Raw genomic sequence first — 14311 nt, 5'->3', positions numbered from 1 at the left:
TACAGTGCTGCTGTGAGCTAATTCTAAAGCTATCCGGCTAGCATCAGAACTACAGTATGACCAGTGGTGGAAAAGGTACCTAATTGTCATACTTCAGTAAAAGTAAAGATACCTTAATAGAAAATGACAAGTAAAAGTAAAAGTCACCCAGTAAAATACTACTTGAGTAAAAGTCTATAAGTATTTGATTTGAAATATACTACATGTAATTGCTTAGGTATGTAAAAAAAAGTGGAATTACTTAGGTATCAAAAGTAAAAGTATAAATCATTTAAGATTGCCTATATTAAGCAAACACCACGATTTTCTTATTTTTTTTTTTAATTTACGGATAGCCAAGGACACACTCCAACGCTCAGACATCATTTACAAATGAAGCATGTGTGTTTAGTGAGTCCGCCAGATCAGAGGTAGTAGGGATGACCAGAGAGGTTCTCTTGATAAGTGCGGGAATTTGACAATTTCCTGCTAAGCATTTTAAACGTAATAAGTACTTTTCGGTGTCAGGAAAAATGTATGAAGTAAAAAGTATATTATTTTCATTAGGAATGTAGTGAAGTAAAAGTAAAAGTTGTCAAAAATATAAAAAGTAAAGTATAGATACACCATAAAACAACTTAAGTAGTACTTTAAAGTATTGTTACTTAAGTACTTTACACCACTGCTATGACTATGCTACCGCAATGTGGCTAACATAACCAGTCACACACTTTATGAACAAATTATACACATTATAGCATAGTTTTCTCATGCCAAAACAACATGTGTTCCAGTGGCTTTTGGCAGTGATTACAGCTGTGAGTCTTTCTGGGTAAGTCTCCAAGAGCTTTGCACACCTGGATTGTACAATATTTCCACATTATTGTTTTTAGGATTGGTTGTTGATCATTGCTAGATAGACATTTTCATTTATTGCCATAGATTTTCATGCCGATTTAAGTCAAAATTGTAACTAGCCCACTCAGGAACATTCAATGTTGTCTTGGTAAGCAACTCCAGTATATGCAGTACCAGTCAAAAGTTTGGACACACTTACTCATTCAAGGGTTTTTCTTTATTTTTACATTGTAGAATAATAGTGAAGACATCAAAACTATGAAATAGCACATATGGATTCATGTAGTAATTAAAAAAGTCAAAATATATTTCATATTTGAGATTTTTCAAAGTAGCCACCCTTTGCCTTGATGACAGCTTTGCACACTCTTGGCATTCTCTCAACCAGCTTCATGAGGTAGTCACCTGGAATGCATTTCAATTAACAAGTGTGCCTTGTTAAAATGTGTGCCTTCTTATGAAGTGTGCCTTCTTAATGTGTTTGAACCAATCACTTGTGTTGTGACAAGGTAATGGTGGCATACAGAAGATAGCCCTATTTGGTAAAAGACCATGTAAATATTATGGCAAGAACAGCTCAAATAAGCAAAGAGAAACCACAGTCCATCATTACTTTAAGACATGAAGGTCAGTCAATCCAGAAACGTCAAGAACTTTGAACGTTTCTTCAAGTGCATGTGCAAAAACCATCATGCGCTGTGATGAAACTGGCTCTCATGAAGACCGCCACAGGAAAGGAAGACCCAGAGTTACCTCTATGGCAGAGGATAAATTCATTAGAGTTACCAGCCTCAGAAATTGAAGCCCAAATAAATGCTTCACAGAGTTCAAGTAACAGACACATCTCAACATCAACTGTTCAGAGGAGACTGAGTGAATCAGGCCTTCATTGTCGAATTGCTGCAAAGAAACCACTACTTAAGGACACCAATAATAAGAAGAGACTTGCTTGGGCCAAGAAACACAAGCAATGGACATTAGACCGGTGGAAATCTGTCCTTTGGTCTGATGAGTCCAAATTTGAGATTTTTGGTTCCAACCGCTATGTCTTTGTGAGATGCAGAGTAGTTGAACGGATGATCTCCGCATGTGTGATTCCCACCGTGAAGCATGGAGAAGGAGGTGTGATGGTGTGGGGGTTCTTTGCTGGTGACACTGTCTGTGATTTATTTATAATTCAAGGCAGACTTAACCAGCATGGCTACCTGTCACGACTTCCGCCGAATTCGACCCCTCTCCTTGTTCGGGCGGCGTTCGGCGGTCGACGTCACCGGCTTTCTAGTCACCACCGATCCCTGTTTCCCTTTTCGTTTTGTTTTGTCTTGATTACACACACCTGGTTTCAATTCCCTTATTATGTTCCTTTTTTAACCCTCTGGCTTACCTTTCTGTTTTGTCCGTGATTGTTCGTTGTCAGTGGTTGTTGGAGGTGTTTCTCCTCACACTGTTGTTTTGCTGTTGGAGATTTTGCTTGTGTTTTTTGAGTAAATAAGACTGTTTTTACTCAAACCTGTGTCCTTCGCCTGACTCCGCTACGTCTCCAAACCAAAAGAGTTACACTACCACAGCATTCTGCAGCGATACGCCATTCCATCTGGTTTGCTCTGAGTGGGACTATCATTTGTTTTTTAACAGGACAATGACACAACACACCTCCAGGCTTTGTAAGGGTTATTTGACCAAGAAGGAGAGTGGTGGAGTGCTGCATCAGATGACCTTGCCTCCACAATCACCTGACCTCAACCCAATTGAGATGGTTTGGAATGAGTTGGACCGCAGAGTGAAGGAAAAGCAAGCAACAAGTGCTCAGCATGTGTGGGAACTCCTTCAAGACAGTTGGAAAAGCATTCCAGCTAAAGCTGGTTGACAGAATGCCAAGAGTGTGCAAAGCTGTCATCAAGGCAAATGGTGGCTACTTTGAAGAATCTCAAATATAAAATATATTTGGATTTGTTTAACCTCTATGGGACCGGCGGGACGAATTCGTCCCACCTACGTAACAGCCAGTGTTATCCTGTGGCGCGATTTTTAAAACGTTTGAAATGCTATTACTTCAATTTCTCAAACATATTACTATTTTACAGCTATTTAAAGACAAGACTCTCGTTAATCTAACCACACTGTCCGATTTCAAAAAGGCTTTACAACGAAAGCAAAACATTAGATTATGTCAGGAGAGTGCCCAGCCAGAAATAATCAGACACCCATTTTTCAAGCTAGCATATAATGTCACAAAAACCTAAACCACAGCTAAATGCAGCACTAACCTTTGATGATCTTCATCAGATGACACACCTAGGACATTATGTTATACAATACATGCATGTCTGTTCAATCAAGTTCATATTTATATCAAAAAACAGCTTTTTACATTAGCATGTGACGTTCAGAAAAAGCATACCCCCCGCAAACTTCCGGGGAATTGACTAACAATTTGCTAAATTACTCACGATAAACGTTCACAAAAAGCATAACAATTATTTTAAGAATTATAGATACAGAACTCCTCTATGCACTCGATATGTCAGATTTTAAAATAGCTTTTCGGATGAAGCACATTTTGCAATATTCTAAGTACATAGCCCGGCATCACAGGGCTAGCTATTTAGACACCGCTATTTACACCAAAATCCTATTTACTATAAGAAAAATGGTCTTACCTTTCCTGTTCTTCGTCAGAATGCACTCCCAGGACTTCTACTTCAATAACAAATGTAGGTTTGGTCCCAAATAATCCATCGTTATATCCAAACAGCGGCGTTTTGTTCGTGCGTTCTAGACACTATCAGAATGCTAAATCACAGTCGTGCGCATGGCGCAGAACGTGACAAAACATTTCTAAATATTCCATTACCGTACTTCGAAGCATGTCAACCGCTGTTTAAAATCAATTTTTATGCAATTTATCTCGTAGAAAAGCGATAATATTCCGACCGGGAATCTGCAATTAGCTAAACAGCCGAATGAAAATACTCCACGGGGGCGAATCGCGCACGCACCTAATTCTATTGTCCCCTGATGGGACACTTGGAAAAGGAGATAATGTGTTTCAGCCTGAGGCTGCCTCGTCATCGTTCAGGTTTTTCCCGGGTTCTGAGAGCCTATTGGAGCCCTAGGAATTGTCACGTTACAGCTAAGATCATGACTCTTCAATAAACAGAAGCAAGAACAGCAACACCTTGTCAGACAGGGTACTTCCTGCATGAAACCTTCTCAGGTTTTTGCCTGCCATAGGAGTTCTGTTATACTCACAGACACCATTCAAACAGTTTTAGAAACTTTAGGGTGTTTTCTATCCAAACCTGAACAATAATATGCATATTCTAGCTTCTGAGTTGGTGTAGGAGGCAGTTAAAAATGGGCACATATTTTTTCCAAAATTCTCAATGCTGCCCCCTAGCCCGTAGAGGTTAACACTTTTTTGGTTACTACATGATTCCATATGTATTCTTTCATAATTTTGATGTCTTCACTACTTTCTACAATGTAGAAAATAAAAAAAATAAAGAAAATCCATTGAATGAGTAGGTGTGTCCAAACTTTTGACTGGTACTGTATTTGGCCTTGTATTTTGGGTTATTGTCTTGCTGAAAGATGAATTTGTCTGTTGGAAAGCAGCCTTAACCAGATTTTCCTATAGGATTTTCCTGTGCTTATCTCTATTCTGTTTATTTTTTCCCTAAAGAACTCCCTAGTCCCTGTCTGTCTGTCTGTCTGTCTGTCTGTCTGTCTGTCTGTCTGTCTGTCTGTCTGTCTGTCTGTCTGTCTGTCTGTCTGTCTGTCTGTCTGTCTGTCTGTCTGTCTGTCTGTCTGTCTGTCTGTCTGTCTGTCTGTCTGCCTGTCTACCTACAGTTGAAGTTTACATACACTTAGGTTGGAGTCATCAAAAGTCGTTTTTAAACCAATCCACAAATTTCTTGCTTGGCAAGTTGGTTAGGACATCTACTTTATGCATGACAAGTCATTTTTCCAACAATTGTTTCCAGACATATTATTTCACTTATAATTCACTGTATCACAATTTCAGTGGGTCAGAAGTTAATATACACTAAATTGACTGTGCCTTTAAACAGCTTGGAAAATTCCAGAAAATGATGTCATGGCTTTAGAAGCTTCTGATAGGCTAATTGACATCATTTGAGTCAATTGGAGGTGTACCTGTGGATGTATTTCAAGGCCTACCTTCAAACTCAGTGCCTCTTTGCTTGACGTCATGGGATAATCAAAAGAAATCAGCTAAGACCTGAACATTCTTTTTTTAGACCTCCACAAGTCTGGTTCATCCTTGGGAGCAATTTCCAAACGCCTGAAGGTACCACGTTCATCTGTACAAACAATAGTACGCAAGTATAAACACCATGGGACCACGCAGCTGTCAAACCGCTCAGGAAGGAGACGCGTTCTGTCTCCTAAAGCTTAACGTACTTTGGCGTGAAAAGTGCTAATCCATCACAGAAAACCAGCAAAGGACCTTGTGAAGATGCTGGAGGAAACAGGTACAAAAGTATCTATATCCACAGTAAAACGAGTCCTATATGGACATAACCTGAAAGGCCGCTCAGCAAGGAAGAAGCCACTGCTCCAAAACCGCCATAAAAAAAGCCAGACTACGGTTTGCAACATCACATGGGGACAAAGATCGTACTTTTTGGAGAAATGCCCTCTGGTCTGATGAAACAAAAATAGAACTGTTTGGCTAAAATCACCATTGTTGTGTTTGGAGGAAAAAGGGGGAGGCTTGCAAGCCAACGAACGCCATCCCAACCGTGAAGCACGGGGGTGGCAGCATCCTGTTGTGAGGGTGCTTTGCTGCAGGAGGGACTGGTGCACTTCACAAAATAGATGGCATCATGAGGATAGAAAATTATGTGGATATATTAAAGCAACATCTCAAGACATCAGTCAGGAAGTTAAAGCTTGGTTGCAAATGGGTCTTCCAAATGGGCAATGATCCCAAACAGACTTCCAAAGTTGTGGCAAAATGGCTTAAGGACAACAAAGTCAAGGTATTGGAATGGCCATCACAACACCCTGACCTCAACCCTATAGAACATTTGTTGGCAGAACTGAAAAAGCGTGTGCGAGCAAGGAGGCCTAGAAAACCTGATTCAGTTACACCAGCTCTGTCAGGAGGAATGGGCCAAAATTCACCCAACTTATTGTGGGAAGCTTGTGGAAGGCTAGCTGAAACAATTTAAAGGCAATGCTACCAAATACTAATTGAGTGTATGTAAACTTCTGACCCACTGGGAATGTGATGAAAGAAATACAAGCTGAAATAAATCATTCTCTCTACTATTATTCGGACATTTCACAATCTTGAAATAAAGTGGTGATCCTAACTGACATAAGACAGGGAATTTTTACTAGGATAAAATGTCATCAATTGTGAAAAAACTGAGTTTAAATGTATTTGGCTAAGGTGTATGTAAACTTCCGACTTCAACTCCTATCTATCTATCTATCTATCTATCTATCTATAGTGCCTTCAGAAAGTATTCACACCACTTGACTTGTTCAGAACAATGTTGTGTTACAGCCTGAAATAGATTACATTTAGAAATGTCACTTGACTACACAAAACAAAATCAGACATTGAATATCCCTTTGAGCATGGTGAAGTTATTAATTATACTTTGGACAGTGTATCAATACACCCAATCACTACAAAGATACAGGCGTCCTTCCTAACTCACTTGCCGAAGAGGAAGGAAACCGCTCAGGGAAACTCTTATAGAGTTGAATGGCTGTGATATGAGAAAACTGAGGATGGATCAACATCATTGTAGTTACTCCAAAATGCTAACCTAATTGACAGAGTGATAAGAATAAAATATTCCAAAACATGCATCCTGTTTGCAAAAAGGCACTAACGTAATATTTGAAAAAAATGTGGCAAACAAATATACTGTCCTGAATACGAAGTGTTATGTTTGGGGCAAATCCTACACATAATATCACTGAGTACCACTCTTCATCTTTTCAAGCATGGTGGTGGCTGCATCATGTTATGAGTATGCTTGTCATTGGCAAGGACTAGGGAGTTTTTTAGGATAAAATAAACAGAATAGAGCAAAACAGGTAAAATCCTAGAGGAAAATCTGGTTCAATCTGCTTTCCAACAGACACTGGGATACAAATTCGCCTTTCAGCAGGACAATAACCTAAAACACAAGGCCAAATATACACTGGAGTTTCTTACCAAGACAACATCGAATGTTCATGAATGGCCTAGTTGTAGTTTTGACTTAAATTGGCTTGAAAATCTATGGCAAGATTTGAAAATGTCTATCTAGTGATGATAAACAAACAACTTGACCGAGCTTGAAGAATTTTTTAAATAAATGTGGAAATATTCTACAATTCAGGTGTGCAAGGCTCTTTGAGACTTACCCAGAAAGACTCACAGCTGTAATCACTGTCAAAGGTGATTCTAACATGTATTGACTCAGGGGGTTGAATACTTACAGTTGTGTTATGGATGGGACAATGCTGGGGGAAAAGTCCCAAAAAACAATACAGACAACTCCTTCATCAAACACTGTTTCACGACGCATCAGTGACATGGAAGGAGATGTTTTGAAACAATTACTGCTTCGCATACAAGCCAGTGAATTATATGCGTTACAACCAGATGTGTCAACAGATGTGGCGTGCCTGGCACAGCTCCTGGTACAGTTGAAGTCGGAAGTTTACATACACCTTAGCCAAATACATTTAAACTCAGTTTTTCACAATTCCTGACATTTAATCCAAGTAAAAATTCCCTGTTATAGGTCAGCTAGGATCACCACTTTATTTTAAGAATGTGAAATGTCAGAATAATAGTAGAGAGAATGCTTTTATTTCAGTTTTTATTTCTTTCATCACATTCCCAGTGGGTCAGAAGTTTACATACACTCAATTAGTATTTGGTAGCATTGCCTTTAAATTGTTTAACTTGGCTCAAACGTTTCAGGTAGCCTTCCACAAGCTTCCCACAATAAGTTGGGTGAATTTTGGCCCATTCCTCCTGACAGAGCTGGTGTAACTGAGTCAGGTTTGTATGCCTCCTTGCTCACACACGCTTTTTCAGTTCTGCCCACAGATGTTCTATGGGATTGAGGTCAGGGCTTTGTGATGGCCACTCCAACACCTTGACTTTGTTGTCCTTAAGCCATTTTGCCACAACTTTGGAAGTCTGCTTGGGGTCATTGTCCATTTGGAAGACCCATTTGCAACCAAGCTTTAACTTCCTGACTGATGTCTTGAGATGTTGCTTCAATATATCCACATAATTTTCTATCCTCATGATGCCATCTATTTTGTGCACCAGTCCCTCCTGCAGCAAAGCACCCCCACAACATGATGCTGCCACGACATCATTTTCTGGAATTTTCCAAGCTGTTTAAAGGCACAGTCAACTTAGTTTATGTAAACTTCTGACCCACTGGAATTGTGATACAGTGAATTATAAGTGAAACAATCTGTCTGTAAACAATTGTTGGAAAAATTACTGTGTCATGCACAAAGTAGATGTCCTAACCGACTTGCCAAAACTACAGTTTGTTAACAAGAAATTTGTGGAGTGGTTGAAAATCGAGTTTTAATGACTCCAACTTAAATGTATGTAAACTTCCGACTTCAACTGTATGTAATCAAGATATATTAGTGTTTTATTTTTTCATATATTCTTTTTACAAATGTTAGAATCTTTCTTCCACTTTGACAGAGTATTTTGAGTAGATTGTTGACAAAAAAGACAATTCAATTCATTTTAATCCCACTTTATAGCACAACAAAATGTGGAAAAATTCAAGGGGTGTGAATACTTTCTGAAGGCACTGTATCTATCTATCTAAATTAATTAATTAACCAATCAAACAAACAAACAATCAATCAATCTTTCAAGGATCACGATGCCCACAACATTGAAAAAGTAATCTTAATTCTTAAAACCATAACTTCATGATCATTGACCTATACAATGGAGGGACCTGTACTTGATTGGACAATGTGTGTAGAACATGAACATTTTCCATAAAGACCAGTGGTGAGGGGGTAGAGAGAGAGACGGGGAGATGGGGGGTAAGGAAAGAGGAGAAAAGACAAGGATTAAGGCTTTGTCAGTGTCCTACTATTTCTCCATCTCATCCTCCTTTAACACCCTTTTCTGTGTTTTATAATGCTGTGTGATACTGTCTGTATTTTAGCATTATATCCATGTAAAACATGTGTGGGAGACAGACAGTGCTGTGAGACATTATCACCTGGTTACATATCCTTTACATCTTCTCCGATAATCATTAGAATAAAAAAATATGAATAGTGATCATAACTTTATTCATAAACTACTTTTCACACATTGTGCTTGGAACTGCATAGAAGAAGAAGAAGAAACAGAGTAAATCAGTCATGGCTATACCATGTAAAGTTTTTCCTGTTAGAGTAAGAGAAAGACAAGAGAGAAACACTGTGTGTGTGTGTGTGTGTGTGTACGTGTCTGCGTGTGTGTGTGTGTGTGTCTGTACATGAGTGCATGCATATGTGTCTGCGTGTGTGTGCATGCAGCTGCGTGTGTATGTGTTAGAGGATTAACTCCTTGCTCCCTTCAGGTCTATGCATTCCTGTTCTCTATATGCTGCTATAGTTTACAGGCCCAGCGCACTAACAGAGGGGGAAAGTGCCATTGTCAGGGCTTTCCATTGACAGTAAAGTGCTTACAGGCAGCACGGGGGAGGGGGGGGGGTTCTGGGTGATGCGATGACCTGGGGTGCTTTGGTCCAGATCAACTCTGATGACGCTTGTATTTTTATTGTCCTGCGAGCCCCGGCGTTCGGCCCTTGCCAGGGTATAAAAGCTAGGGCTCTGCACTGAGGGGGCCAGCACGAGCCAGCCTACCCCACACGGCACTACAAGCTGTACACGCAGGTAAGGACACACCCCACCCACACACACAATCCACAGCAGCAAACAGTACACAAGGGCCCACTCCTCTCAGCCTACAATATCTGGGTGTGTCACCCTCGAGCGGGGCAGAACCCCTAAAAGAGGCCCAGGCCTCAGGGCCTACATGAGGCACTCAGACCCCAGACTGGATTGCTGCATTGGATGGTTACTTTCTTATTGGGGATTCTGATCCATCCTATGGAAGTGTGGGGCCTCTGTGTCTTGCCTCAGTTATTTACAAAAATAAAATAGTAACACACAATCAACACACATTCACTCTGTAGTAAGAACATATATACCACACCTTTACCTGATTGTGTTTTGACTGTTTTTACATGTATTTCTCCTTGTCCCTCTTTCTCTCAATCTCTCTCTCTACCTCCCCCTCCATTCTCTCTTTCCCTCTCTTTACTTGCATCTCTATCCTCCTCACTCGCCCTCTTTCCGTCAATCCACTCTTTTACTGTCTCTGCCTGCTCCACCCTCTCTTTCCTCTGACATCCCTCTCCTCTCCCTGTCCCCTCTCTCCAATCCCTCCATCCTCTCCTTGCCCCCTCTCTTCCCACACTCCTCTCTCCATTCCCTCCCTCCATTGTACCCCTTCTCCCTCCATACTTTCCATCCCCCTCCCGCTCTCTGTCAGAATCTCCTGATCCCTCACCATGTCTCAGACCGCCAAGTCCGCCTCCAGTCAGGGCACTGATGCCAAGGACAAGGGAGCCCCCGCCCCCGCTGCCACCAGCAAGGCCACCAAGACCGGAGACCCTGGCATGGGAAACTTCAAAGTGAGTCACCACATCTCCATTATATATAGACACAGCCCACTTGGCACAGGAGCTGGATTCAAATTGTAACTGCAGAAAAAAAGAGTAATGTCCACCCATTGTGTGGGAGCAGCAAACAGACTAAAGTTCGCCATTTGCCTTTAGCCTTTATTTGAGCAGGGTTAATTGACTATGGATAGAGCATTATACAGGAGGTTTGTTGTGATTGGAAACACTGCTACTCAGTCAGTGGGTCTTAAGATGACCCCAGACATCTTACGGCCTTCACAGCAGTACAGGGGGCTTTGGGTTTAGTGGAAGGAAGCTCCTGTCCAGGTAGTCAGAGTGATAATGGAGCTTTCTAACTGATTGATAGATTGAGTTACTGTAGTTACCAGCCCCAACTGTAAAGGGCTCTGAGTCCTACAGTAGTTACATACCTGCAGTAGTAAAAGGCACCATATTCATTCTAATTCTATGGTAAAATGGCAAAAAAAAGAATACAATACTTCTGGAAGAAGGACAGTGTCTCACCCTTGACCTCAGGGTTGATGATGTCATCTAACCTCTGACCCCTGCAGATCATGCTGTTCGACCAGGAGAACTTCCAGGGCAGAATGATGGAGATCCAGAACGAGTGCATGAACGTGTGTGACCGCGGCATGGACAGAGTGCGCAGTATCATCGTTGAGTGCGGCCCGTAAGTGGACACATACACCTACAGGGAAAGATCACACACACACACACACACACACACACACACACACACACACACACACACACACACACACACACACACACACACACACACACACACACACACACACACACACCCCTATAGGGTATGATTACACAATCAGTAAGCTCCACTATATTCTATTCCAAAACACAAGAACATTTTAACATCTGAGATCAAACACTGATCCTGCACTTTTTTACAGTTCTTCACAATCATTTCATCCTGTCTTCTAATCCCTCTCTCCCCCATCTCCCCCTTGTGCCCCCCCTGTCCCTGGTGGCCCCCCCTCTCCAGCTTTGTTGCCTTTGAGCAGACTAACTTCCGTGGGGAGATGTTCATCTTGGAGAAGGGAGAGTACCCTCGCTGGGATACCTGGAGCAACTCTTACCGTAGCGACTGCCTCATGTCCCTCAGACCCATCCGCATGGTGAGGAACACACACACACACACACAAACACACTCTCATATTTTCACACACACACACACACACACACACACACACACACATTCCCAACATGACAATGACAAAGGAGTTTGCTAAAGAAAAACATCTGGTGACCAGGGCTAATACAGTAGCTAGTGGAATTAACCTCCAACACTGTACCCTGATATTCTCTCTCCTTCCTTCCCTTCCTTCCTTCCCTCTCTCCCTCCTTCCCTCAACAGGACAGCATGGAGCACAAGATCTGTCTGTTTGAGCTCTCCGACTTCAAGGGCAATAAGATGGAGATCCAGGAGGATGACGTGCCCACCCTCTGGGCGCACGGCTTCACTGACAGGGTGGGCAGCGTGAGGGTGCCCGGCGGAGTGTGAGTACACACACACACACACACACACACACACACACACACTCATCCTTATACACACACACCACATTTATATTTCTATGTATCACAGCAGTAGGGCTACTCTGCTGCTGAGAACCTGGTTAAATAAACTGACAAATCATCAGCTATATCAGTGATAAAGCTCATATCTGCAGGAGAAGCTAGAAATAGAGTAGTAATACATTAGTAGCAGTATAGTGACATATGCCCCTGAGCCTGAGGCAGAGCTGCAGGTCCCTTGCCTTGTGCCTACAACATGAGGCCTTGTGGGAAGTGTCACTCTATAAAGGGAAGTATTCAGTCAGTCATGGGGAGGACTGGGTCATGTTTGTGTGTCATAAAATATCAAAAGGTACATTTATGACTGTAGAACTCCATTATATGACTTCATTTTAATCCAAAAACTAAACTGACCCTCTCTCTCTCTCTCCTCTCTCCAGGTGGGTGGGTTACCAGTACCCCGGATACAGAGGCTACCAGTACCTGTTTGAGTGTGGTGACTACAGACACTACAACGAGTTCTGTGCCTTCCAGCCCCAGATCCAGTCCATGCGTCGCGTCCGGGACATGCAGTTCCATCAGCGTGGTTGCTTCAACCTCACTTCCGCCAGCAAGTGAGTGACCTCTGGTGGACGGAAGCTGTAACTGCAGCCAGCTAGCCCTCCCTCACTCAACCCGCCCAACCGGCGCTTTTTATTTCTCCAACCCTATCCCACCTTTCCTTCCCTTCACCCACCCTCATCCCTCCATCCTAAAGGGATAGAATGACAGCATCGTACCAACTGGAACAACCTAAATGACTTTTTATGATGCCAAAAAATAAACATGTTTTGAAAAACCTGAACTCCTTTTGCCTGGACTACTTTTATTCAGAGCCTGTGGCAACATTTTTACCACAGCATTTTGTGCTTCACTGTCTTTCTCGCTCTGTTTGTTATTCACTGTTTCTTTCTCTGTTTCTTTCTCTCTCTTCCCTTATGTCTATCTGACTGCTTTCTCCCAATGTTTTTGTCTCTCTCTCTCTCTTCCTTCTGTCCCTCTCCTCTCCATCTGTCCTGTTAGACTGAGAAAGGACCATCTGATTAGTGAGGGGTTAAAGGTTGAACACAGCCCCTCTCACCACTGACAGACAGCACAGTCCCCCTGTCTCTAAGCTATAGATTGAACAGTTTAAATTATTATTACCTAACCATGAGGATGCATGTAGATAAAGTTATTATTGGGACCTTGAAATGTGTTTCCTATCTAGAGCTATGAAGTAGGAGTTATGGTCAGTTTATGACAAAAAGCTAAATGTGACAACTATGAGGGATATCATATCATTAAAATAGGAAAATTATCAAATGAGCTCATTTTAGGTTACAACAGAGCATCCCTTTGTTTTAACATCAGCCAGTTCTGCACATAAGGCTGCCGCTATACTGATGTAAATATGTAGCTAAATAATGCTGATAAGAAATGTAGGTTACCTCACCTTCTTGACCTACCCTAACTTAATCCAGTTGACTCTCCAATAGGGAAAAATGTGTTTCTCCTTGCTCCCTCAGAACAACAGATCTATACGTGCTTTATTTCAAAGGGATATCTTATCCATTCCTTATGTCACAACTTACTGGAATACATTTGTCAATAATATCTGTTGGAAAAAAGTCTGGTTATTGCCACACAAATACCTGCTTGTTAAAAAGGTCAAAGAGGTCTCTTTCAGAATGATCCTTAAGTATTACCCTGCGAATCATTACCTGAAGAAACTCAAAAAATACATTAACATAAACTGTACATTTTGTGTTGAGCATCCAGAAACAGTTTTGCATTTATTTTGGTATTGTCTACATGTAAATCAATTATGTAAAGATATTCACAGTTTTATAATTGTTAAAATTATTGATGACTTTTGTTTGTTATGGGAGAATGTGCTGCTCGGTTTCCTTAACCATAATAAAGATAAAGAAAACAATTTTACCTCATAAATCTAATTGTGCTAATGGTAAAATGTCATATTCATAAATGTAAATTCACTAATAAAAAAACACTCTTCCGTGATTTCTATAAGGAATTCGAGCAGTACATTAAGACCATTCTACATTCTTCTAATAAGAAAGCTGTCACAGCAATCAATATGTGTGTATCTTTTAAGGTCTTTGTATAATCTGTAATTTGTTGTACCCCCTAGCATATGTTATCATTGTCTGGTTGTATACTGGTTAATCTGGAAT

At 41.2% G+C, this 14311-nt stretch overlaps 1 protein-coding gene across 1 annotated transcript; it reads left to right on the top strand.

The window, feature by feature from the left end:
* The first annotated feature begins 9681 nt into the window (after positions 1-9681).
* Positions 9682-12939, top strand: LOC115159776 (beta-crystallin B1-like). Its single transcript, XM_029709818.1, has 6 exons — positions 9682-9747; positions 10409-10550; positions 11111-11229; positions 11563-11695; positions 11935-12077; positions 12536-12939. The coding sequence occupies exons 2-6, from the start codon at positions 10428-10430 to the stop codon at positions 12711-12713; spliced, it is 696 nt and encodes a 231-aa protein (XP_029565678.1). The 5' UTR covers positions 9682-9747; positions 10409-10427; the 3' UTR covers positions 12714-12939.
* The last annotated feature ends 1372 nt before the right edge of the window (positions 12940-14311 follow it).

The sequence above is a fragment of the Salmo trutta genome, chromosome 23 (assembly GCF_901001165.1).
Source record: "Salmo trutta chromosome 23, fSalTru1.1, whole genome shotgun sequence".
NCBI lineage: Eukaryota > Metazoa > Chordata > Actinopteri > Salmoniformes > Salmonidae > Salmo > Salmo trutta.
The sequence above is the reverse complement of the archived record's forward strand: the minus strand, read 5'-3'. Positions and strand labels throughout refer to the sequence as shown.

Bases quoted from the DNA above. Each gene is read 5' to 3' on its own strand.
- LOC115159776 (XM_029709818.1), top strand. From the start codon at position 10,428: ATGTCTCAGACCGCCAAGTCCGCCTCCAGTCAGGGCACTGATGCCAAG. The intron at 10,551-11,110 runs GTGAGTCACCAC...TGACCCCTGCAG, and splicing joins CTGGCATGGGAAACTTCAAA to ATCATGCTGTTCGACCAGGA. The intron at 12,078-12,535 runs GTGAGTACACAC...TCCTCTCTCCAG, and splicing joins GTGAGGGTGCCCGGCGGAGT to GTGGGTGGGTTACCAGTACC.